General features: G+C 51.6%; 1 protein-coding gene across 2 annotated transcripts in view; it reads right to left on the bottom strand.

The window, feature by feature from the left end:
- Positions 1-1,376: 1,376 nt before the first annotated feature.
- LOC135257662 (pleckstrin homology domain-containing family G member 1) overlaps positions 1,377-24,435 on the bottom strand; it is a 37,517-nt gene continuing 14,458 nt past the window's right edge. Inside the window, exons 1-15 of one of the 2 annotated variants that reach the window (XM_064340640.1) lie at positions 17,253-17,951; positions 14,884-14,930; positions 12,654-12,804; positions 12,272-12,403; positions 11,707-11,889; positions 10,952-11,047; positions 9,582-9,668; positions 9,089-9,122; positions 8,396-8,491; positions 7,974-8,012; positions 7,815-7,837; positions 7,339-7,530; positions 6,645-6,764; positions 4,637-6,383; positions 1,377-4,367 (exon numbers count right to left, since the gene is read on the bottom strand). In XM_064340640.1, the coding sequence (XP_064196710.1) occupies positions 3,241-4,367; positions 4,637-6,383; positions 6,645-6,764; positions 7,339-7,530; positions 7,815-7,837; positions 7,974-8,012; positions 8,396-8,491; positions 9,089-9,122; positions 9,582-9,668; positions 10,952-11,047; positions 11,707-11,889; positions 12,272-12,403; positions 12,654-12,779 (4,002 nt within the window). In that variant the 5' untranslated portion in view covers positions 12,780-12,804; positions 14,884-14,930; positions 17,253-17,951 and the 3' untranslated portion in view covers positions 1,377-3,240. Of the gene's footprint in view, positions 4,368-4,636; positions 6,384-6,644; positions 6,765-7,338; positions 7,531-7,814; positions 7,838-7,973; positions 8,013-8,395; positions 8,492-9,088; positions 9,123-9,581; positions 9,669-10,951; positions 11,048-11,706; positions 11,890-12,271; positions 12,404-12,653; positions 12,805-14,883; positions 14,931-17,252; positions 17,952-21,701; positions 21,803-24,435 lie in introns of those variants that run through there. The other variant, XM_064340641.1, reaches the window with a different exon arrangement.

Raw genomic sequence — 24,435 nt, 5'->3', positions numbered from 1 at the left:
CTGGAACTGCTGACTTCTTTCTTACGACAGGATCCCTGACTTCAAAAACGATTTTTGTACATTCAAGGTTGCCCTTTCTCCCTATTTATTTGCATCTATAAATGATCACCTGACCTGTGTAATTCTTCCAACCAGTTACTTGAATAGAATATTAACTGAAATACTTTGCGGACTGGTTTCACAGACAGATTAAGCTTAGTCCAGAACTAAAGTGAGTTCTATATGGAGAATCTCAATTCTAAATTGAATTTAGTCTAGGACTAGCAGTAATCTGTGTCTGTAAAACTGGCCCTATATGTTGTACAAGATTTAAGCTTGTATTAAAAATGACCCCAAGTTTCTAACCTCTGATTTTTTCCAGGCAGAAGAGGGTAAAAGTGCATAGAGAAATATAACCCAAGGCATGCAGACACTGTAGGCCACGACAATGATAACAGTAAAACTTTAGTTGTTTTCATTTTACATTTATTTATTGCCTCCCGTACATTTGTTTCCTAAGCAATGACAACTAGGCAGTTAAAAACGTATACTTAACTTAAAACTTTAGAGCGTAAGAAAGCAAACCTAAAGCATAAAATTATAACTTTCCTAAAATGTACATACATCTTTACAAAGTGTTTACAAATCAAATGTAAAAAAAAGGGGGGAAAAAGTGCAAAAGACTCTGTTCAATGGACAAAACGTTGACAAACCCCATCTGTGAAGCAAAGAACACACAAACTGAAATGTACAATAAAAGCAATGAAAACCCAGGCCATACTTCATGTCACATTGGTTTGGTGTATGCACATTGATATTTATGGCAGGCATTCTGACTCTGAACATTGTTGTTTGAACAGTGCTTTAAGATTTGTCTTTTGCTAACATTCACAGTATAAACACGAGCCAAACTGAACCTTGCTAAAACAGCCCAAGTCAGGCAGCCTTTAAATAAATACTTTTTTTATTTTTTATTTTACAAATTTTCTGCTATACACTTGAAGCCAGGGACCATTCTACCAAAATCCAAATATACAATTTCGTGTTTAAACATAGGTCTGAATAGCCTCAACGCCGTCAGGAAGTAGAGCGGTTAGGATCGAGCCGGACTCCATTTTGGAAAGCCTTATTGCCAGTCAAAGCAGGGGTTCATACCTATTACACAGCACATCAAAATGATAGAATTTGGCCAAAGTGCTCCTTTACTGGATGTTTGTGAAAAAACGAGGACTTCGAACAAGCAACATGAAAAAATGACAACAAAACCCACATAAATGTCAGTAAAGAACACATTACTGCAAAGATCAACTGGAAAGTTAGAAAGAAATGTATATTCTGGACTGAGAAGGTTTGAAATGTGCCTGACCACAACTAAACAATCATTTTCTGTTTATTTATTATTTTTTTTACACACACCTGGGGTAAGGAGGCAGCTTTGACCTTTAAATAAACATTTCCACCAGCTTGGAACATGAACGGTTTGGTCTGACTTGTTTGGAGGAACCCCAGGTCTAGCTCCACCAATGCTCCTCCATCACAACCTTAGCCCTGAAACTAATAAAACCTCAGCGTGTTTGAACAACACAGGAGTGAGAGAAACAGTGTTATGAGACAGTGCGATCCATGATGAGTGACAAGGAAAACAGGAACCGTCATTGGATGAACCATCAGTAGTTTTTACCAGAGGGGGCGGGACTATCCCAATATCAACACAAAAAGTAAACAAAAATGAAATAAAAATCATAACCTGATGAACATGACGAGTTTAATAAACATATACATCGGTACAGTACTCCTTAAGCAACTTTTTAAAAAATCCTTAAATCTGTCTTCAGTGGTCCCTCATAGAAAATAAGTGTTTTATGTTATTACCACATACGAACTGTCCTGTAATTATATTTCACTCAAAACTACAGACACGTACACAGTGGCCTAAATATATACCTTTAAAAACAGCTCACACATGTAGTTTTGAAATAAATAGATACTATTGCTGCTTAGCGTATTTAGTTGTAACGACTATGTACACTTCTTCAAGACTACCTTTTGATTAAAGTCTGCTCTCTTCTCGTTTTAATAGGAATTTAATCTTCACTCTCGAAGCATAAACCCGGAAGACATCGCTGGAAACCCTTAGAGTCCTATTACAAAAATACCATTTATGCGCGCATAGTTAATATATATTTATATATATACGGACATTCCAGGTCTAAAAGCATGCATACCTAATTCATAATATAACTATCTTTATTTGAATCCTGAGTGGGAGATGCAGTTACCAAATGCACAAACTCGTCAGCGTCTAAAGCTACTCTAAATCTTGTGCGCGATGCACAAACGGTGGCAGATCCACACGAGCGCGCCGCAGAGGACCAGCGCTGTGAGCTGCGATATTCTCATCTACGCGGACAAACAGAAGTCTAAATTTAAAGTCACTTATTTTTAAAAGCCGGAGCTGCAATTTCAAAGTCCTGCAGGAACCTTATTAGAAAAATGACAGCTAAAGTTTTCACCTTTTTAACTCAACGTACTTTGTGAGCCGAATATCATTTTTCACGCGGGCTGCTGCTTCATGACTTCACGTACATCTTCGTTGTGAATGAGGTTAAATGCGGGCCTAATTCCAGGTTCCAGATTCTCTGTGGGGGGGGGGGGGTGTAAGGGTGAGAAGAGTTGAAGTGGGGGGGGGGTCTTCATTTTGTTTCTCCAAACGTGAATGAACATGGCCCCATACTCCATGCGGTACAGGAGTGTGAAACAGGCCGGGTTTGCTAATTGGTTATCCCCGACCCCTGAGCTCTACTGCATACGCCTAAGTTCAGCAAAGCTACGCAGCAAAGCCTATGTACAGGCGGGCTTACGCAACCTTCAGATGGGGAGCGTCTATGAAGAGGATCCCTTTTTAACCCTTTCAGCCCACCCGCAGCCTGAGCTGTGCATCGATTTAAACCTTAGTGCTACGTAAACTACGGTACAAACGCTGTCTCTGATTTATTTCTTTTTTTAAAATCCTTTTCTTAAATATACATACCGTAAAAGCATTTATACTCAGAAAAACAAAACAAACAAAAAAAAACGTGGAAGAATATTAAATTATTGCCGGATGTTGCTTCTCGGAAATAGTGTCCACAGTGCTGGCCTGTGACTCTCAACCACGGTCTGCATTGTTCTGGGTTGCCCAAGAGAGAATGGATATACCGGTACACAAAGATTATGAATTATGAATATGGATATTGATAACGGTGGTGATGTTAATCAGCCTCAGGCGAAGCTGCTGGAGCTGAGGCACTGGAACTTGTCCCTCAGCGACTGCACGATGTTCTGGGAGCCCTGGGGCTCGCTCCACAGGTAGCTGCTCAGTTTGCTCTGGTCGGCGAAGGCCGAGAGGGGGAGCGGGGGGGCGACGGCGGGGTGGTGGCAGGACTTTACGGGGGTGCAGGGCAGGCTGTGGGACTGTATCAGGCCCCTGCCCTGCTGCCTGTCCAAGCAGTGGGCGGAGCCGGGGGCGGAGTCGACCCGCGGCGGGGGCGACAGGTCCTCGTCCTCCGACTTGATCTCCACGTAGTCCTCGTCGTCGTCCCCGTCGCCGCCCCCGTCGTCCTTGAAGTTGGCGAGGTAGTTCTGGGTGGCGGCCTGGGGGGTGAGGGGCGTGGTTCTGTTCACCACCACCACCTGCTGGCCGTCCCGGAGCGTCAGATCCGAGCTTGCGCTCGACGGCGCCGGCGGCGGCGGCGGCGACGACGATGACAACAACGACGACGACGTCGACTTCTCCGGGAGGCTGTGCTGCCGTCCTGATTGGCCCAGCCCCGGGACGGGGAAGCGGGGGGTTTTCTCCCCCCCCGAGCCCCGATTGGAGGAGGTCGTCTGGACGTTCTCCTTCCCCGACGGCTCGGCCCTCTTACCGGCGGCCATGACCGCGATCGCCACGGACGCGAAGGACTGGCACCTGTCGTAGGGCGGGGCCTTGGAGGCGGTCCCGGGCCGATGCCCCAGGGAGCTGTACACTTGTTCCGGGTCCAAGCCCTCCCTGATTGGCTGATTGACGCAGGCGCTCCACCTCTGATTGGGCGGCAGCAGGGGGAGGGGCTGGGCCGGGAGGGTCCTCAGGGCCGGGACGGAGCTGGCGGGGGTGAGTTTGGGCCGGGGGGTGGACGCGTCGCGGGGCCAGGAGACGAAGTCGGCCAGCTCGCCGTTGCTGTAGGTGGAGTGCAGCCAGTCCTCCTCCTCTTCCTCAGGCCCTCGGCCGTCGGAGTCCGACAGCGAGCCACGCTGCAGCGACTCCGGGTCCACCGAATGACTGCGGGGGGGCTTCTGCTTGCCCCCCGCGGGAGGCTCTCTGAACACCACCTGCTCGTACAGGTGAGAGTACTCCGCGATCCGCGCACCTGGGGGAGGGGGGGGGAAGAGGGGGAGAGAGGCCGTTACTGGCAGTTCAAAGAGATGACCACCAGTGACAGCTCAGGGATTGATCATGTGACTCCAGACAAAGTGAGAGCCAACCACAACCATCAAAGATTACCGTAATAACAAATGTGCAGTCAGCTCAATACTCTCTAAATGCGATTTATTTATGTGCTTTGAAAATTGTCGCCCACGCTCTACAGACTCAATTGAAATATTTTCAGCACCACGGCAACAGCAGGTGGGCGCTTACCTATGGCGGCTCCGCCCTGCTTCTTCTCCTCCAAAATGGCGGCCAGGTCCTTCTGCTTGGGCCGGGCCCGGCCGCCGCCCGGCTCCTGCTCGGCGCCCCTCATCTTCAGCAGCTGGTTGGCCTTCTTGATCTTCTGGCTGTACTGCCGGGCCATGAGGAAGACGCGGTTGCGGGTTTTGTCGCTCCAGTCCAGGGGCAGCTCCCCGGCGCCCCCTGGCAGGCGGAAGCCGGCGCCGGTGGAGGCCACCGTGTGGTCCAGGCTGGCCAGGTCGCCGGGGAACATGCTCCCGCTGAGTCCCAGGAGAGTGCCGCTGCCCCCCTCCTCCTCCTCCTCCTCTTCCTCCTCCTTCAGGGCGTCGCCCTCGCCGTCGTCGAATCGGAAGCTCCCGCCGCTGAGCCGCGCCAGCTTGCTCTTCGCCGCCCTGACGCTGCCCACCATGGTCTCCGGGACAACGGGGGGAGAAGGGAGGGGGCGGGGGAGGGGCTGGGCCGGACGGGACTCCGCGTCCTCCTGCTCCGTCGCTTCCTCTCTGAGGGGCGCGGGGCCGCTCGGGGCGGGGGTTTTGGGCGTGGCCCCCCCCTCCGGCCCGCTCACGGGGAACGCGGCCAGCAGGCGGGTGTCCTGCTTCTTCTCGTTCTTCCGGATGTAGTTCTCCAGGTCGTTCCACATCTCGTCCACCTGCTCCGTCATCCTGTCTGCCCTGGGGGGCGCGGTGGCCCCGCCCTGCTCACGGGGGAGCGAGTCTGAGGTGGAGGAGGACCCCGCGTCCCGTCTGTCCGCCCCGCCCTCCCGTGCGGTCCCCTCAGAGCCGGACGCTCCGGGGACCTCACAGTTCGCGTAGACGGGCTCTGGAGCTGGCGGGACGTCCTGAGTCCGCCCCTCGGCCCCCGCCCCGCTCGCTGGAGGCTCGGGCGGGGGCCGGTCCAGGAGGCCGATGGTGTCGTAGATGTTCTCCTCCACGATCTCCAGCTCGCACTTCACTGGAGCGGCGGCTTCTGGAGCGGAGGAGGAGGAGGAAGAGGAAGAGGAGGTGGTGGTGATAGTGGTGGAGGAGGAGGTGGTGGAGGCTCGGTTCTCAGACGGGGCAGGCGTTTCGGGAAGCCCCTCCTGTGCGGCGCTGGGTCTCTCCACGGGCCCGGCGCTCGGTCCCGGCTCCTGCCCGGTTCGGGGCGGGGCGCGGGCGCCCTCCTGCTCCCCCCGCCGGACCAGCCCCATGGCCTTGAGGTCCTCGTAGCTGATGTTGTCGTAGACGTTCTCCACCTCGTCGGCGATAAGCCGCTCGGCCGAGTCGGACCCCGAAACGTTGCTGGAGGTCTCGTTGCCCTCTGGGGCCTGGCTCTCCGACCGCTGCTCCCCGACGCTGCTGGCCCGCCGCATCACCCTCCGGCCAGCGGGGGGCGCCGTCTCCTCCTCCTCCTCCTCCTCGTCCGGCTGCTCCATGTGCCAGCTGCAGGGCCGCCCCGGGGCCCTCCCCCCGGCCCGGTCCCGGTCCCGGTCCCGGTCCGGGGCCCCCGCCTCCGAGGGCAGGAACATTTGGTAGATGTCGTCCTCGTCCTCCCCCTGCAGGGTCTGCTGGCGGGGGGGGAACATGGCGCGCCGGATCTGGTGGTCCGTCCAGATGTTCCGCACCAGCGGGTCGCCCCCCAGGACGGAGGCCAGACGGGGGTCCGCGCGGCCGTCCGACTGGCGGGACGCCCCGCCGAGCGGGGTGTGGCCTGCGTCCATCTGCAGGGACTCTTTGGCGGTCTGGGGGGTGGGGGGAGGGGCACAAGAACAGCAGGATTAGCGCTAAAGAACTGAAAATTCACCTGGGATTAAATCCCGACCAAACCAAATTTTTATTTTTCTCATTTCCAGTGAAGTTCCAAAACATCCAAATATGAACCAATCAGAAGACTGCCTCTACACTGCCAAACACTACGATTGGCTCAAATAAATCTCTTAGCACATAACAGGTCCACCCGTTTCGTAGCTAATCCTTGGTTCTGTTGCGCTGCAGGTATTTACCTGTAAGTCGCAGGCATTGATGTTTAAATTCGGCCACTTGTCCATGCTGTCCACGGACACCTGAGGGTTCAGTCTTTTCCGAGCGGCTCTTGCATAGATTTTGAACTTCTTCCCCGAACCCTGTGGAGAGGAATTCCGACTCGTTCATTGCAGAACCACCACAGAGAGTACCAGCACAAATACTATAGATACCACGCTGGCTTATGAATGGACTTCAGCAGGTGAAATGGTCACTCTGGTCTGGTGAAGCTCAGAAATATGGTTCATGTTCGATGCTTTTATCCAACGCCCACGACTGACTACCACGCAGTAGGTATTTAACACACTGATACATGCACGTGTGATGTTATTATATAAAACGTCCTCATAATCCATAAACTAAGAATAACATTTTTAATTTTATAGATGATCACGGCAATATAAATAATTAATTTAATAATTTATTTTTGCAACGGTCACAATATTACTAAAGATGTGTATACTTGTAAACAGCATATAAACGTATAAAATCTAAAATATGTATTTACGAAAAACAATTTTTCTCAGCGGTAAGGACATTTTTTTCCATTTTTCTAAGGAGGCCCTGCTTTGGTGAACGGTCATCATTTATGTCAGCCGAGCATCCCCTGACTCCTGATGCGCTATTCTGATCTGGAGGTCGGTCTGGAGGTCGTTGCCCGCGGCGACGGCTCACCGGGCAGGTGTCGTCCTCATCGTCGGCGTCCTGCAGGTGCGAGCTGTCCTCCGCGTCGCTGGCGTCCCCGGGGTCCAGCGACTCCTGCGATTCGTTCACCAGGCTGCGGGTTCGACCAATGGCGGCCAGCATACCCTCCCTGGGACTCAGCGCGGAGATGGGGGACAGGAGGGTCATCCCCAAACTGCTCCGCTGTGGGGTCACAGGGGGTCAAAGGTCAGGGGTCACACCTTTTGGAGGGGGGGGGGGTTTCAAAACTCATCAATGGACTTTAAAGTTTTTTTCATGACACCAACACAATGTACAACATACAAACTGCCCAAAACGTAATTTGGTTTTCATAAACTCAGTAAGCGCAAGTAAACCAACTCAAGAAAATACATGTGGGGTCAGCAGTCACTCTCCTGTTTGGAAGCTCAGCTACATGGCCCCATTTACCCCCCAGTGTAATATCTGCAGATAACTTTGCTGCTTACCTTCTGGGGGTCTGCACTGGCCGCTGTCGTCAGTGGACATACGGAAGAGAAAAGAGGGGAGGGGAGAGAGAGGAAAGTGAGGCGTTAGCGCTGGAGCTCATTGGACAGACGGCCTAACGGCAGACGCTCTGACGGGCTGAAGCTCGCCCCGATACTCACCGCTCTGCTTGGAGTTCTTCAGCAGTTTGGACAGGGGCTCTGTGGAGAGAAGGATAGGATCGTGGGTTACCGTCACGTCTCAAATCGCTTAAGGGAGGCCACAATCGACCGATAATGCCCTGCCCGGCGACGGAGAGCGCGAACACGTGTGTGCAGTTAAATCTCGCTATGGATCAGGCCGACCTTAGTTACGACTTCAAATCCCTCTTTAAACTTTACTGCTGAGTGCTGTAGAGCTGGGCTGCCCAACCCTGTCCCTGGAGATCTACCATCCTGCAGGTTTTCACTCCAACTCTAACAAAGCACACCTCACTCAACTGCTAGAGATCACACTGAGCTGTGTGCAGGTGCGACATACTGTGTCCTGTGTGCAGGTGCGGCAGACTGGTGTGCAGGTGTGAGGTTAGGGTTCTCCAGCTCACCTGACTTCCTCCTCACCCTCCTGGTGGTGGCGCTCTCCTTGGCATGGGGGGAGAACTTCTTCTCTCCCTCGGGGGTGTAGTGGAAGCCGGGGTGATCTGGAGAGGGGGGGGGGTGGGGGGGTGACAGCCAATCAGATTTACGCTACACGAGGATCTCCTTTGACTCACAAACTGAAATTAACCGAAATCTCTTTCCTGTTCCCGACACGCCGACATTCTGCAGATCTTTGGGGCGGTTAATCTGAGAGAGAGAGAGAGAGAGAGAGAGAGAGAGCTCCTCTTTCATCTGGGATGCGTTCGCAGTTAGCGGGAGTCTCGCTAATTTACAGGCGCGCTCAGAAACGCTCTCTGCTGCTCTCTCTCTCTCTCTCTCTCTCTCTCTTTCACTCTGATCCACAACCAGAGAAACCATCGTCAGGGGAACGAGAGGACGGCAGCACTGTTTACATACGGACCACATCTGTTCTATCCTGTATCTACCCAGCAAAATATGATAAAAGAAAAGCCTGGATTTCAGTACAGGGCATTTGGAAAATGAGAAAAAAAAGAGTCCGCTTCCATTACAAGCGGATTTATGCTAAAATACGACGTCTCCTGAGCCCGTTTAATATGCCCCTGATGTCACCTGTCAGGAATGAGCGGTGTGTTCAGTCACTGTTTTTACAGGCTGCAGTTTATACTGATTATACTTACGCACAGCATCCATCTCCAAAATAGCCTGCTTGGCCTGTAGAATGAGATAAAAAAACAAATTATACATAACTCATTTTTTGTATCCATAATTTATCATATCAAGAGCATCACGACATAAAGCCTTTAAGACGCCGTCATTTCATTTCAACCCGATGATGTAATCCATTTTCAACCACATCGTAATCACGGGATTACAGACTACCTCCTCTGGAATGCACGCAATAATATCAGGTTGTGCTCAGATCTTAATTTAAGCAGCCGTTAGGAGTGTCTGCTACCACTAGATGGCGCCCAACCATCATTTACGTGACCAATTGCGGGGTTTTTAAGGATACTTTTCGAGTAACGTTGAAATACCTGAATTAAACACAGAGTGAAAGGAACATCTTTTTCCGATCATCTAATTAACTCTTCGACGACATATGTTATAATCTAATAAAAGGGAATCAGACTGTAAGGGATCGTAAGGGACTGTACATCAACATACACTTACCTTGGCTGGAATTTTCGCAGGATGGTTTTCAAGTATGAGCCTCTTTAGGTGCAGGATCCACATGCGCTTGTCCTGCTGAGACCGAGCCTGTGTGGTAACAGAAAACAGCGCAATAAATAACAGAGTCTGCTTGTCAAACTTCGTCTAAAACGGACACACACACACACACACACACACACAGGAGTACCATACACACATGTAGATACAATATCCAAAACAGAAGTCATGTGGTATGACCCCCCCCCTTCCCCCTTCCCCCTTCCCCCGCTTTTTCAGATGCATCACAAGTTCCAACATGAGCCCAGTGGACCATCAGAGTGCATTGTGGGATTGCCCTGTTCCGTTTGATTGTTTTGGGAGTGGCCGGGTGTCTTGTGTTACGCCGTTTATCGCTGAGTGTGAGAGACGGCCCTTCTCCACCACAGAGCGCCGCGGTGAGGGCGGGGGGGATTGGGGGGGGGCTGGGGGGGGGTCCGGGGTCACGGCCAGGGAAATAAACAGCCTGAGCGGAACACTGCCAGCGTAAGCTGGGGCCGCTGAGCCGTGACTCTCTGTGCTGTCAGCGCTCTCTCTCCTGTCCTCCGTTTCCCCGTCCTCCAGGAAGGAGCACGGAGTGAGAGGGAGGCTCGCTTTGCACCTTCTGTCTAACGGAGACTGAGGAAGCGTAAAACCAAACCTCTCTCTTTCTCTCTCTCTCTCTGTCTCTCTCTCTCTCCCTCTCTCTCTTTTTCTCTCTCTCTCTCTCTCTCTCTCTCTCTCTCTCTCTCTGTCTCTGTCTCTGTCTCTCTTTCTCTCCCTCCCTCTCTCTCTCTGTCTGTCTCTCTCCGGGGCGAATTCCTGCAGGCTTTTCCCACCGCTCTCTGAAATATCAGACTCCTCTCGTTTCCCGACCTCCGCGGGCGGAAGGTGAAACGGAGTTTACGACATCACCTGTGTGGTCTGCATTCTGTCTGAGTGACTGTGAGTTATGAGCGCTGTGGGTTATGAGTGGGGCAGGTTATTAACACTGTTGGTTATGAGCGCTGTAGGTTATGAGTGGTGCAGGTTATTAACACTGTTGGTTATGAGCGCTGTGGGTTATGAGCGCTGTTGGTTATGAGCGCTGTTGGTTATGAGCGCTGTGGGTTATGAGCGCTGCTGGTTATGAGCGCTGCTGGTTATGAGCGCTGCTGGTTATGAGCGCTGTGGGTTATGAGCGCTGCTGGTTATGAGCGCTGTTGGTTATGAGCGTTGTAAGGTTATGAGCACTGTTGGTTATGAGCGCTGTGGGTTATGAGCGCTGTTGGTTATGAGCGCTGTGGGTTATTAACACTGTTGGTTATGAGCACTGCTGGTTATGAGCGCTGCTGGTTATGAGCGCTGTGGGTTACCTGCACGGTGTGCTGCAGTTTGGGGTTCTTGTAATGGAAGACGCTGAAGCTCAGCGGCTCTTTTGGTATGAGCTCCACCAGCATCAGGTTACAGCACTGCAGGGACAAAATGGCAGAGTGAACACATAGGACAGCGTGCACGTGAGAGAGAAAGAGCGCTTTGCACATCTCAAACATCAGAATTAACACATCGGACAGCGTGCACGTGAGAGAGAGAACGAGAGAGCGCGCTTTCCACATCTCAAACTTCAGAATGAACACATCGGACAGCGTGCACGTGAGAGAGAAAGAGCGCTTTGCACATCTCAAAAATCCAGCAGACAGGGCGGCCTGGACTTGCCCTCTACAGGTCACTGTTTCACAACCCCGTCTGGACCCTTTAATGACAGCTAATTGCGCAAAGTGACACTAATTTCTCCCTTTAATTGCTACCTGGTGTTTGGAGAGGCCAAGAGCGCCCTATGGCATTCTTGCACACAACTTGAACCAGGTTTCCCAACCAGAGCTCTTGACTGGTTTTCTCATTCTCTCTCTCTCACTCTCCCTCTCCTCACCCTTATTCTTACTGCAGACCATATAAATCAAGCCATGACAGACTTGTAAGTAGATCTGAACAGACATCTGGCAGAAAAGTTCTATTTATATAAGATCCGATTTAAATAGTCTCCTTAGGCACTGATGAAGCTCTATAAATAGCATGTATGTTTTTGTTATTATTATTATTACTATTATTGTTGTTTATGAAATGGACTCACCAGGATATGCGCCTTGTACGTGTAAGTCTCCTCTCTCTTCTTAGTGACCAGCAGTAGTCTGTCGAACAGGAACAGCGTGCGTTCGTTCTTGGCCCGCTGGATCCGGAAGGTTCCCTCCAGGACCAGCTCTCCGTAGCTGATCAGGTCCGGCCCCTTCCAGTTGGTCAGCTGACTCTGGATCTCCTGAGAGCCAACCAGGGAAGAGACAGAGCATCAGTCTCTGAATTCACAAGGCTTACTGTCAGTTACACGGTCATCTGATTTCTCACACAGTTACAACGTACAATAACACACAGCAAAAAACTCTAAATGGATCAAACAAGACTCAACAGAGGAAGGCCTTTTAAAAATCGGTAAATTTTGTGTTTGTTACCGTGCAGAACCACTAGATGGGGCCCAACTGTAATGTTGCTTATTCGAATATCGATCAAAGAGTAGCATAGAGTGCAAAAAGAGACAGAGCCCCATAAAACTTGCTCTAATTGGACGGAAGACGCACTTCACAGCAGAAACGGCGTGCGTTACGTCCTGGGGTTTGTTCGCGGGCGATGGCGCGCTCTCGTACCTGCAGCCGCACGGCGTGCTCGTGCTTCCTCTTCATGTCGTTGATCTGCCAGGCCACGCGCTGCATGGTGTCGATGGCCTCCAGCACCACGTCGTACGTCTCCGTGCCCTTCTCCAGGTGATTGGCTATCTCCTGCGGGCAGAGGTCGCCGTTAGCAACGCCCCTTCACAAAATGGCCGACTGATCAACTGATTGGGGGTTGCCCTCATTAGCAAATAGTGTGCTGGAAGCAGAGGTGTGTGTCTAAGAGGTCAGGGGTGTGTATGTAGAACAGGAGTGTGTGTGAGCGGGCAGAAGCTTGTCAGTAGAACAGGTGTGTGTGCGTGTCTATAAGTGGGCAGCAGTGTGTCAGTAGCCGGTCTGTGCTGCGCGGGACACTGACGTGCAGTAGCAGGTGGTACTTGAGGATGCGCTGCACAGGCTTCAGCAGGTAGGACCCCAGCGGGAGGGAGTGCTGCAGCGACTCCTGCCGCTCCCGGAAAAACTTGGCCAGCGCCTTGTTCCGCATGCACTCCGTCAGGACCGCCACGGACCTATGGGACGAGAGGAGAGAGTCCCTAAGCCCCGCCCACTTACCCCAACACTCCCATCCCCTCCACACCTGACATGAGCCCGCCTTCCGCCAAACCCCGCCCCCTGACCGTACGACACCCCTGACTTACAGGCCAGCCGCCCAGTAAACTCCGCCCCCTTGACCCAGCCCAGAACTGGGATGCCGGTCTTCATCTGTAGGTGACCCCTGTCAGTCATGTTGACTGACAAGCAGCACGAGGCCTATCAGCACGCCGGGTTTTTTGTTGATAATACGGTCTCGCTCGTAAAAATGAAAATGCTCTCTCTGACCCGCTTGGGGGGGGGGGGGGCACAGCGGCGGGTTTCTCCCCCACAGAATGACTCACGCGGTACAGCGGCCGCCCCTTCCAAATTCCAGCCGCCGCTGCCGCCGCCGTCCCAGAGGCACACAGGGCAGGCATTGTTTCCGCGGTAACTCGACCGGGCCCACCGAGGGCTCCCTCTCTGTGGCTGAGATTTCATGGGCTATTCGCTGGTCCCAACTGCCAGATCTGTGGCCTAATGTGTGTGTGTGTGTGTGTGTGTGTGAAGGGAGAGAGTGTGTAAGTGTGTGTGTGCATAGAGGGAGAGGGGGCATCTGTGTATGACAGTGAGGTGAGTCTGAGTTTGTGTGTGTGTGTGTGTGTGAGAGAGAGAGACAGAGGGACAGAGAGAGAGAAAAGAATGGGGTGTGTCTGTGTTTGTATGTCTGTGAATGTCTGCGTGGACACACGCATTTCTGTCTGTGTAGGTGGGGTGTGTCCAAATTGTGTGGCTGAGCGTAATTTGTTGGTGTTTTTGCGTGTGTGCGTGTGTGCTCAATTCCATATTTAATCATACGCTCGGTTACCATTTGAATAGGTACACAGCGGTGGTTGCAGTAAATTACTCGCTCATTAAGTGGATCGTGGCCTCACAAAGTTTTGGGCGGGAAAAACAGAACTCCTGAGGAACAGTGACAGGGGGGCTCTGTCGCTCTGCTCGCTGGCACGCTACGCAACGCGCTACACGCTAACGCATCGTCCCGAAACCCCTCACATGAACCGCAGCAGAGAGAGTGGCAGCCTCGGGGGGGGAGGAACGGCGCTGGTGCGTAGCCAAAATAAAACATTACGCACACGGGACGGGGCGGGAAGGGGGAGATAATGCTCGTCTGTCACCAGGCGGGCTCCGGCTCTCCGGCTAAACGCCGTTGAAACGAAAAAGGCCCCGAGGATGTTTAACACGTACAGCGTCCCCTCTTAGCTAAACTGCCTCGGTGACACAGCAGCCGCGACTCCTCCTGCTCGATATGTGCAGCTAAACTCTACGTCTGTCTGGCAGTAAGCACGCTGCCGCACGAGGTCTGTAGCAAAGCTAATGCTACAGCTATGCAGTCACACTCAGTCTGTAGCAAGCTAATGCTCACTGATGCTGCATCAGTTGGTAGCAAAGCTAATGTACTCGCTATGCTAGTCAACTAGCTGAGCGCTAATGCTACTGCTATGCTAGTACTTAGTCTGGTAGCAAAGCAATGCTACATGCTATGCTGTCACACTCAGTCTGGAAAAGCTATGCTACTCGCTATCTAGTCATCAGTCTGGTAGCAAAGCTAATGCTACACTGCTATGCTAGTCACACTCAGTCTGGTAGCAAAGCTAATGCTACTCTGCTATGCTACTCACACTGCTCTGATTGCAGAGCGATCACTGAACTGCTACACCACTGACATTTGTCTGGTTAGCATAGCAAAGCTAACGCTACGCTGCTCGTTCGTCTGGTAGAAATGCTAACGGTTCTCTGACTCAGCGGAAACCTATTCAGACGTATCACCTGTGCTGCTCACTCCCCCGATGTGCTGACATTTCCCAGTCTCTAAGTGGGAGTTGCTATGAATCACACTAAAGATTCAAAAGGAGCACCAACCCATAAAAAACAGATCAAAGTTAATCTAACTGCCCAGTTCAAACAGCTCAGACTCTCAGCTGCAACAGCTAAAGTCATTGTCATGGATTTCAGTGAGAGCAAACAAACCCTCCTTCATAGACAGGGTGGCTGTTTGCAGGGTTTAGATTGCTTACCTGGGGTAATTGGTGCAGTACTGAGTGTAAATGTGGAAATCTTCACTCTGAGGGGAAAAAAGAACAGACAAAAAAGGTTAATATAATCTCACAACTCAGTCCAAAACACACCAAAACAACTTGCACAAAGGCAACTCAGGAAGAGTGCCTCGTGCAAGGGTACAACGGAAGTGCCCCAGCTGGGAATTAAACCTGCAACCTCTGATTTACTTTGTAGAGGTCACACACTAAGGAGATGTTCTGAAAAGGAAACTGAATTTTGGTAAAGCTGTGACCTTTTGACCTTTCCTCTGGAGGTTTGGGGAAACAGGTTGGAGGGGCGAGAGGAAGTTGGGGAGGGGGGGGGGGGTGGGGTCATGAGGACGAGGCGAGGGGCAGACTTGGACCAAAACCAACGGGACACTTCTGGCCCCCCCTCCCCTGCTGCTCATAACTCAATAACTCTGCAACTCTAGAAGGTCAGGTTAGGGGCCGGTCACCGGATTTAGGCCAAGTGGAGCAAGACGGGACACGGCAGTGCCAAGGCCCAAAATTAGCGCCCCTGCATTCTCAACGTCCCGTCCCGTCTCAAGACATTTACCAACACTTCGGCGTTCAGCAGGGGCTCCTAAACAGAGCGAAACTCCTGCAGGCAGCGTTTTTTTAATAGCCTGTTTATAAAGCTGGGATATTTTACTGAAGGATTTCAGGTCAAATGCCTTTTGCTCAAGGGTACAATACTAGTGGGTACACACGGGAATCGAACCAGCAACCTCTGAGTTAAAACCCGGCACGATAATCATTACACTCCAAGGAGACCCGAGGAGGAAGAAAGGCCAAATTTTTTTTAAAAAGGATGGAATGTTCCTAAAGAAGATCCCCCCCCACCCACCCACCCGTTGACACCTGGGATACGCTGACACCTGAGTTTGTCCGTGCAGCGAGGGGGGTGGGGCCGAACAAACGCAGGAGACACAGCCGGGTGCAATCATCGGCTTAGTCGCGTAATATCGGGATTCTGAAACAAGCGGGCGGGCGATTACCCAGAGCATTCCAAACAAGAACAACCGCCGCCCTGCTTACAAATTAGCCCTGTCTTCGCTTCCTAGCGGCATCAAAACGCGGAGGAGAATAATTAGGGGTACAGTTTTAGGTTTTAAAATTGAGACCTGCACCCATTCCACGTATGCAAGTTCTGAAATCGTAGCAGAACTGTTGGCTGTTTTAATTTTTTTTTTTACACAAGGTTTGATTCAAAAGTTGTTCATAAAGCAACTCGCTCATGTTTGGCAACCTTGTTATGTCTGATAATGCCACAGAACTGCGGGTAACGCCAACACATACACACAGAGGCTTTCTTTCCTGGTCTTGTAAATACACACACTTCACCCACCGGCTCAGGGTTCACATGGCCAGCTTCATGAACTGCATTTATTTATTGACTTTTTTTGTTCAAAAGTACAACATTGGGGTTAAGACACGGGCGTAGGGGAACCACACAACTGCGGAGACAGACCGGCGGAATCCTACAAAAACACGGACAAATTCCTTAATTCGGCTAAACCATTTTTTGTTTTTACTTCATCTGCAGCTGTTGCTCACGCCAGAACATAAAAAGGCACTTGTCTACGGGTCCAGAGAGAGCGAGAGAGGGGGCGGAATCAGCTCTAGTACAACTTTCTCCTCAACTCGATAAAAACAACCACAAAAAAAACCTCCTTTTCTTTCTTAACGACCAAGGTTCAGAGGCCAGGGATATCCAGCGGCATTACGTAAAGTCCATTCCGCTTTAAAAAAATAAATACAACATTTCGGGAAACACCCAGGCGTCTAACGTTCACTTAGACTGCATTTTTTTCTGAGGGAGGAACAGCTTGTAATCATGTTGAACATTAGAGGAGAAAGAAGAGAGTGGAGACACGCAAACGGGGGCATGGCGCTGCCGGTTGGAACATGCGAAGCGCGGCTAACAGCGTCTGGGGCTAGCGGCTCCGTCCTGGTGGTTCCTCCGTGGGAACGCTGTAAATTGAAGACCACTCCGTCTCCGGCCAAAAAGCGAGACCAGATGTTGCCATGGAGCGGTTGCCACGGAGCGAACGCTCGGGAGATGTTTTTACGAGCCTGCCCAACAAGTTGTATTGACTGGCCTGATGATCTTACAGCCATCCACGGCGACGGGGTTTAAAGCAATGAACAGCTGGGGGACTGGTGAGAATTAACATAATAACGGCAATGCTGCAAAGTGTGGAAAAGAAAGAGTCAGTCCCGCTAACAGACCTCTGGCTGATCCCCTTGCAACGAACAGAGGGGATTTTAGTGTAGGATTTATGACCGCGATAACGCTAGATTTGTACTGATAATACAGTTACTGCGCCATATATTTAATTCACCTTGTGGACCGCAGCCCCCGAACGTGTGCACGCTCCAAAAAAAAATACCAGTGCTTACTCGACACATTTTAGCCTCGAGATAAAACATGGCAGAGGACAAAAATCCAATTATCTTTTAGTTTGCAGACGCGTTTTCAAGATTTATGGCCCTGTTTGCAGCCGTTTGAAGAGCTCGCCTTTTTTTAATTTGAGCTTCCCATATACGGAAAGCGCTTCTGCAGATACCGCAGACCTCATTGCATTCCCAGGTAATCTGCTGGCGAGAAGTGTCCGTGTTTGATGGGGACCGGGCAGCAACACGAAATCAAACACCTCCACTACAGCGCGGCTACAATGCCGTGCTCGTGTTCTCCAGAGATAAATGAAGTCGAGTTGACGAACTAATAGTGTTTGCGGTCTTAATCAGTCTCTGCCATCCACAACAACAGCGGCACTATAGGAACGGGAACGCGCTGAAGGATCTACGAGCTTTGAAATGAGCCTCTTCAGCAACGGCCCCAGTACTAGAACAACAGGCTTCTGTCCACCAATCAGAACAAGTTCACGACCTCTCCACGCGATTGCGTGTCAAAAAGTCTGGCCCCTTGGCATTACCCACAATCCCCTCCTCTCAAACCCTTTAAACGGTACTTCTGAGACATTTTGAATTCAAAAAAATTGAACACAGTAGCCAGTGAAACGGGGCCTTCTGAACTGCTACATTTTTCATTATTCAGCTGCATAATTCTGCAGAGATTAGTTATTGCTTTGCCATTTTTTCTTGCTCAATATGGCATTTGTACTCCCAATTTGTTTACATATTACATATTTTTAAAAATACTGCTCACGAACATATTTTATCACTTATTTCAACCACTGCCCAAACCAGACCCCTGCAGTGGACCAGGAGGAAGTGATCTGTTAAAATGTGTGATTAATGGAATCTGCAGGAAACAGAGGCCCTTGTTAAACTTATTAAATTATTGGCTGTGCGTGAGACTACTTATCGTTTATTGCACAATAACACAAAATATTTAACAGACAGCTTTGGGGGAAAATCAGAACACGCTGAAAGCTCTTCTCTGGAAACATTTTAACGAGGCTCGTCGGTTTCCGGGAAAACAGCGGACCGGCCCACACCGGCGTGACGAGGCGCGGGGGAGAAAGTTTCACCGCGAAAGGAACATTTTTTCCCGAATCCTGCACTCCCGTTTCGGGGAGGACGGTTTTTTGGAGGCAGCTCTGCTATTACCGCACTTTGTGAAAACGGTAATTATGCTGCTCTGCGCCAGTCTTCTCATTCTCTCCCCCCCGTTCTCCCCCCTGCCCCTCCCCGGTTAGCACCGGAGAGCCGCCTCCCCCCCCCCCCCACCCCCCAGCCAAAAACAGGCCGTAAAAACGTCTGCAGGCCCTGACCTGAGAGGAGACACTGCAGACGACCCACAGTGCCCACCCATGTAGGAGAGAGAGAGACAGAACAAGGGGAGAGACAGAGAGGAAGGGAGAGAGAGGGAGAGGGAGATAGAGACAGAGAGAGAGAATGAATGAGGGAAGAGACTGAAATGTCAGAGAGGGAGACAGAACGAGGGAGAGATAGACAGAGTGGGAGATAGAGAGAGAGTGTGGGGAGAGACTTGAACAGAGAGAGGGTGGAAACAGAAAGAGACGGAGAGAGAGAGAGGGGGAGGAAACAGACAGAGACGGAGATAGAGACAGAGAGAGCCATTCTGTTCCTTGACTGAAACAGTGGCAGATAAACACCCCATGTGTGGAGCCCGTAGCCACAACAACAAAACGCCAAATAACAACTGTGGCCTGTGTGTTTAACTCCCCTCACACACCCACAGTCCTACACCCCCCTCACACACCCACAGTCCTACACCCCCCTCACACACCCACAGTCCTACACCCCCCTCACACACCCACAGTCCTACACCCCCTCTCACAAACCCACAGTCCTACCCCCTCAACACCCACAGTCTACAGGTTCTCTACACCCACATGTCCTCGGTCCTGAAAGCACTCATTAGTCTGGAGGAGGTTTCCAGTGGGAGAAGTGTGTGTGTGTGTGTGTGTGCGTGTGTGTATATGCGTGCGTGTAAGTGTGTGTGCATGTGCGTGCGTGAGTGTGTGTGACTGTGTGTGTGAGTACATGTGCGTGTATGTGTGTGTGTGTGTGCGTGTGCGTGTGTGTGTGTGTGCATGTGCGTGCGTGCGTGTGTGCATGAGTGTGATCTAGGGGTGTTTAGACTGGAGGTTCTCAGTGGAAAGCTTTGATTGACAGGCAGTCAGACAGCAGCTCACCTTGGCCACGAGCCGGCATGGACGATCCTGCACCTCTCCAGGTCCTGCAGCAGCTCACTGCAACACAAGGCAAGGTGACGTTAGCCTGGGGGGCTATCCCACAATGCCCCTCTGTACCCCCCCCCCCCCACCGCCCCACCCAACAGCAGCCCTGTCCCGCTCAGCTTCAAGAAGGGGGGGTGGCATTGTGTTAAATTCATGTGGGGAGGGGTGGGGTGGGGTGCGGTGGCATTGTGTTAAACTCATTCACCGAAGCTCTCTTTGGTGGCTATAGTTACGGTATTAATACTCCCGCGCTGCTTCCACATATTCATCCATATTCACCACTGTCCCGCCGAGCGGCAATCTCGGCGCGTTTGGCAGATGAGGTCATCCTCTCCGCCGTGGAGCGTTCGGTCGGCCGCGGCTGTCTAAACTCCGCTCGTGCTCGCGTGCGAAGCCCGCGCCCCGCCGCCCAATCCGCTCGCACGGAGCGGGGGGCGGACCCCGAACGAGCGTTCACGCGATAAACCGAAGCCTTGATCTCGGGTTCAAGACCAGAGACTTGTGTCCCCTACAAGGGACAAAATGGAATTTTTTTGGTCTTAGGAGTTAAGACTTGCTGTTCAGGTCCCGTTCTCATACAGAATCTCACACTAGGGTTGCTGATCTGGGATCAGTTTGGTTTTTTAGCTTAGAGCAGAGGGTTTAGGATATGAACAGTGGAAGCCTGGTCCTAGAATAGCACTCCTATTCTGATACATGGTATAAATACAGGTCCACTCCCTGCTAGGAGACATTCACACTGCTCTCACAGTGAAATCTGCAGATGCCTCTGCTTCACTGCACTGATGTGCAAAAAGCCCGGGTTATTCTTAGTAATTAGCACCCAAAAACCTTTAATGCAGCTTCAAAGCTACTGAGCGTGTGCGAGCGGCGAGCCGGCCCCGCGCTGTAAGCGCAGATCCGGATTAGCGGATGAAAGTGCCGCACGCGATGCTAACGCACATTCCACAGGGGGGGGGGGGCGGGGCCAGCCGAACCAGCACAGGCACTCAGACACAACTGAGCGAAGTGGAGAGAGTCTCGGGTCGAACCCTCTCCCCACACCGTACGTACAAGCGTGCGGGAGAATGAATGTATGAGTCCGTTTTTAAATCATTTAACCACCCAGCTAAACTCAGCTTCGGTTAGAATGGGCAGCCAGATAAGCACTAACATGATAATACGTTGATATTAGACGACGTCACAATGAGCTTAGAATACGGAACGGAATACGGAATCATAGTGAAACGCTACTCGGCCTAGCAGTCTACGCCTCTCATTGTGACATCACAGAGGGAGGGGAGGAGCTATGGAGCGGTCCCCCCCCGGCCACCCGTAGGCATGTGATGACAGCACAGTTTTTCGGATGTCTGAGCGAGTGAGCGGGCCGTCCCGTGACAGGTGGGACACCGCGCGTGGGGGGGGGGGGCGGCGGCTGTGGGGCGGCCGTGGGGCGGCTCGGCACCGGTCCGACAGCTGGCCCGGCGTCCTAAGCTAAACACGCACGCTTGGTGGTCCGCCGGCAAAGACGACGAAACACGACGAGCGGACGGAGCCGGGCTCGAGGGGCGCGCGGACGAAAGAACAACGGCGCGTCCCAAAAAGAACAGAGCGCACGCCAGACGTCTGAGCGAAGCCAGAGAGAGAGAAAGAGCTCCTTTTTTTAATAAAAAAAATTTCACGGTTTATTTTACGGTTCCCGTTTCATGTCTACGGGTAATGTTTGCAAGCCCCATTATTTGAAGTTCAGTTCTGTTCCCTCCAGGCAGTTCATGATATTCCTGAGACTTACTAAAATATTGTGCGGTGGATTTTCTTAGAGGTAGGAGACTCAGTTTATGCTGAACTCCAAACACAGCACGGATTTATCCGCCATAAAACCCAAAATCTCACACAGAGCAAGGAGCTGGGATGTGGGCACGTGTGTTTACAGAAGAAGTATTTTCCACACTTGCAGAGAGAAGTTCCTGCCAGGCACAGAACACAGATTTTGCATTATTTGCATTCTTTTTTTGAGTTGAGAAACTGTAGTGATATTATAATCTTAAAACCCTGATGCAGGTTCTTTGCAGGAACACCCGCTCCTGGTGTTCACAGACCCTCACACGCTGTTTATGTAGTTTATTTTACGTGCTTGTTTACCTGTTGAAGTTGTAGATGTCCCGGATGTTCCCGAAAAGCGAGCCCCTGTCCTCCGCCCCCAGGGAGAGCCGGGATTGGTTGGAGATGCAGTCGAGGTAATCCTGCGGAAGAGAGGGGGGGAGGAGCATGGTGTCAGCAAGCGACAGGGCCGCACATCGGAACAAACGGATTCAAATACTTTTCTGAGCTCTGTTGATCTTGCCTGGTGTAATTGAGCCAGCCAATATGACCAAAAGGGGGGGGGGGGGGTTTGCACTTTTTTTGAGAGCATTTAATTTGTTCCAATACACCAGACAAGATCAGTAAATCGTGGAAAATTATTTGAATCCAAAACAAATACTTATTTGACCCAGGTCTGTATCAAAACTTCCAAATTACCCCTAGGCAACTGATTTGCTCATAACTCTCCTATAGTCACATCAGCACCCAGCTGATTGGCTCATAACTCTCCTATAGACTCATCAGCACCCAGCTGATTGGTTCATGAGGCTCCCTTGGACACGGGCTTGAGACAGGCGGCACACACAAGATTAAGGACTTCAGGGCAAAGTGTCTTTGCTCGAGGGGTACAGGGGGCAGTGCTCCAAATTGGGAATCGGAGCTGCCACTAGTCCAGTTCCCTAACCGCTGGACTACACTGCCGCTCGGACCACAGCGCGGAGATTTCCCACACCAGAACCGGCCTCTGTGAGAGAGAGAGTGGACCACAGCGCGGAGATTTCCCACACCAGAACCGGCCTCTGTGAGAGAGAGAGCGGACCACAGTGCGGAGATTTCCCACACCAGAACCGGCCTCTGTGTGAGAGAGAGCGGACCACAGCGCGGAGATTTCCCACACCAGAACCGGGCTCTGTGTGAGAGAGAGCGGACCACAGCGCGGAGATTTCCCACACCAGAACCGGCCTCTGTGAGAGAGAGAGTGGACCACAGCGCTGAGATTTCCCACACCAGAACCGGGCTCTGTGTGAGAGAGAGAGGCGAGTGGGACAGCGCTTTCCGTTTGGGCCAGTAACCCGCGGTGCTCGCCCTCCAGCCCAGCGGTGCGGAAGGGGAAAGTGCAGCTCGTGCTTTTCGTCTCGCGGCGGACGGGAAAAACGTGTGTGTGTGTGTGACGCGCGAACGTTACGCTGCGATGCTCCTGCGGTCGGCCCAGAACACAGCCAGAACCCGAGGGAGGACGACCGCACCTCTCTCACCGCAACAGCTGTGTGTGTGTGTGTGAGAGAGAGAGAGTGTGTGTGTGTGTGCGTGTGTGTGTGTGTGTGTGTGTGAGAGAGTGTCTGTGTGTGTATGTGTGTGTGTGTGTGTGTGAGAGAGTATGTGTGTGCGCGTGCGTGTTGCGTATGTACGCGTGTGTGTTTCGTGTCTGTGCGTATGTGTGCGTATTTGTGCGTGCGTGTGTGTGCGTGCCGTGTTGCGTATGGTCTGGGCCCAGGAAGAAGAGGTTCTCAGTGTTCTGAACAATCATCTGCTGTTGCTCCCCTCTGCCCCGACCCAGACACATCCCACCACTAATACAGACACAGCTCTGTGACTCTGAGAAGGAACACACACACAGGCACACGCGCGCACACATGCGCAGACACACACACACACACACACACACACAAATGCGCACGCACGCACACACACACACACACACACACACACACACATGCGCAGACACTCACACACACACACACAAAAAGTGACATGAAATGTCAACAGGGCAGGATGGATCGCTGTGTTAAAAGATGAACGTGAGAAGAGTTTGTTTCCCTTTAGAGGAAGGGATTAAGGGAGTGTACAGACTCATACAGAGTCACACTGTGTAATACCTCAATCTCCAGAGCCCAGGAACCACCTCACTCCTCACCCCAAACATTCAGCTCATTTAAAACCCCCAAACATTCAGCTTATTTAAAACCCCCAAACATTCATCTCATTGAAAAACCAAAACATTCATCCCAGGTGCTCCACTACTGCAGGGATTAGAAGCTAAACAGCATGTGCTGAAGATCAGGGCCTCTGTGTTTGTGTGTGTGCGTGTGTGTGTGTGCAGGTGTATTGATGTGTGTGTGTGCGCGTTTGTGTGTGTTGATGTGCGTGTGTGAGAGAGAGAGAAAGAGATGGTAGAGCCATTCCTCTGGCCTCTCCCTTGCTGACAGACATGATAAGTGTTGGCCTTTCACCCAGATAACACCCCTACCTGCTGCTGATTTCAGCAAAACCTGTGTCTAACACCCCCCCCCCCCACCCCTCGCCCCCCACTACCCCCCGACCCCCCGACCCCCCAAACACAAACAGCCACCGAATCTCCACATGTTACTGCTCAGTCTAATGCTATCTCCTGCTATGGGCCATTTGCCTGCTGTTTCGACAGAAACACCCTCAGAACGATACACTCCCCCCTCCGCCAACTCCACAGTTCCACAGAAACGTGCTCTTTCCTGGGGGGGCGGGGGGGGCATGTGGTGGTAAGTGACACCCCCTAACAGGAAACTGTGGCCTCGACTGTTTCCTTCCAAATTAACTCCTGGTGAAGCCATTGACTCAGGCACCTTCTCTCTCCCTCTCTCACACACACACACAAACACACACAGACACACATACACACACACACACACAGGCGTCCTGACAACCACCAACAGCCAGCACTTAAGCCACACACAGGTAAAATGCTCCAAAAAAAACTTTCTGGATCTGAACTTCAGATCTTTAACCCAACCACAGCACTGATGTAGCTCATTTGACT

This window comes from Anguilla rostrata, chromosome 6, assembly GCF_018555375.3.
Source record: "Anguilla rostrata isolate EN2019 chromosome 6, ASM1855537v3, whole genome shotgun sequence".
Classification (NCBI taxonomy): domain Eukaryota; kingdom Metazoa; phylum Chordata; class Actinopteri; order Anguilliformes; family Anguillidae; genus Anguilla; species Anguilla rostrata.
The sequence above is the reverse complement of the archived record's forward strand: the minus strand, read 5'-3'. Positions and strand labels throughout refer to the sequence as shown.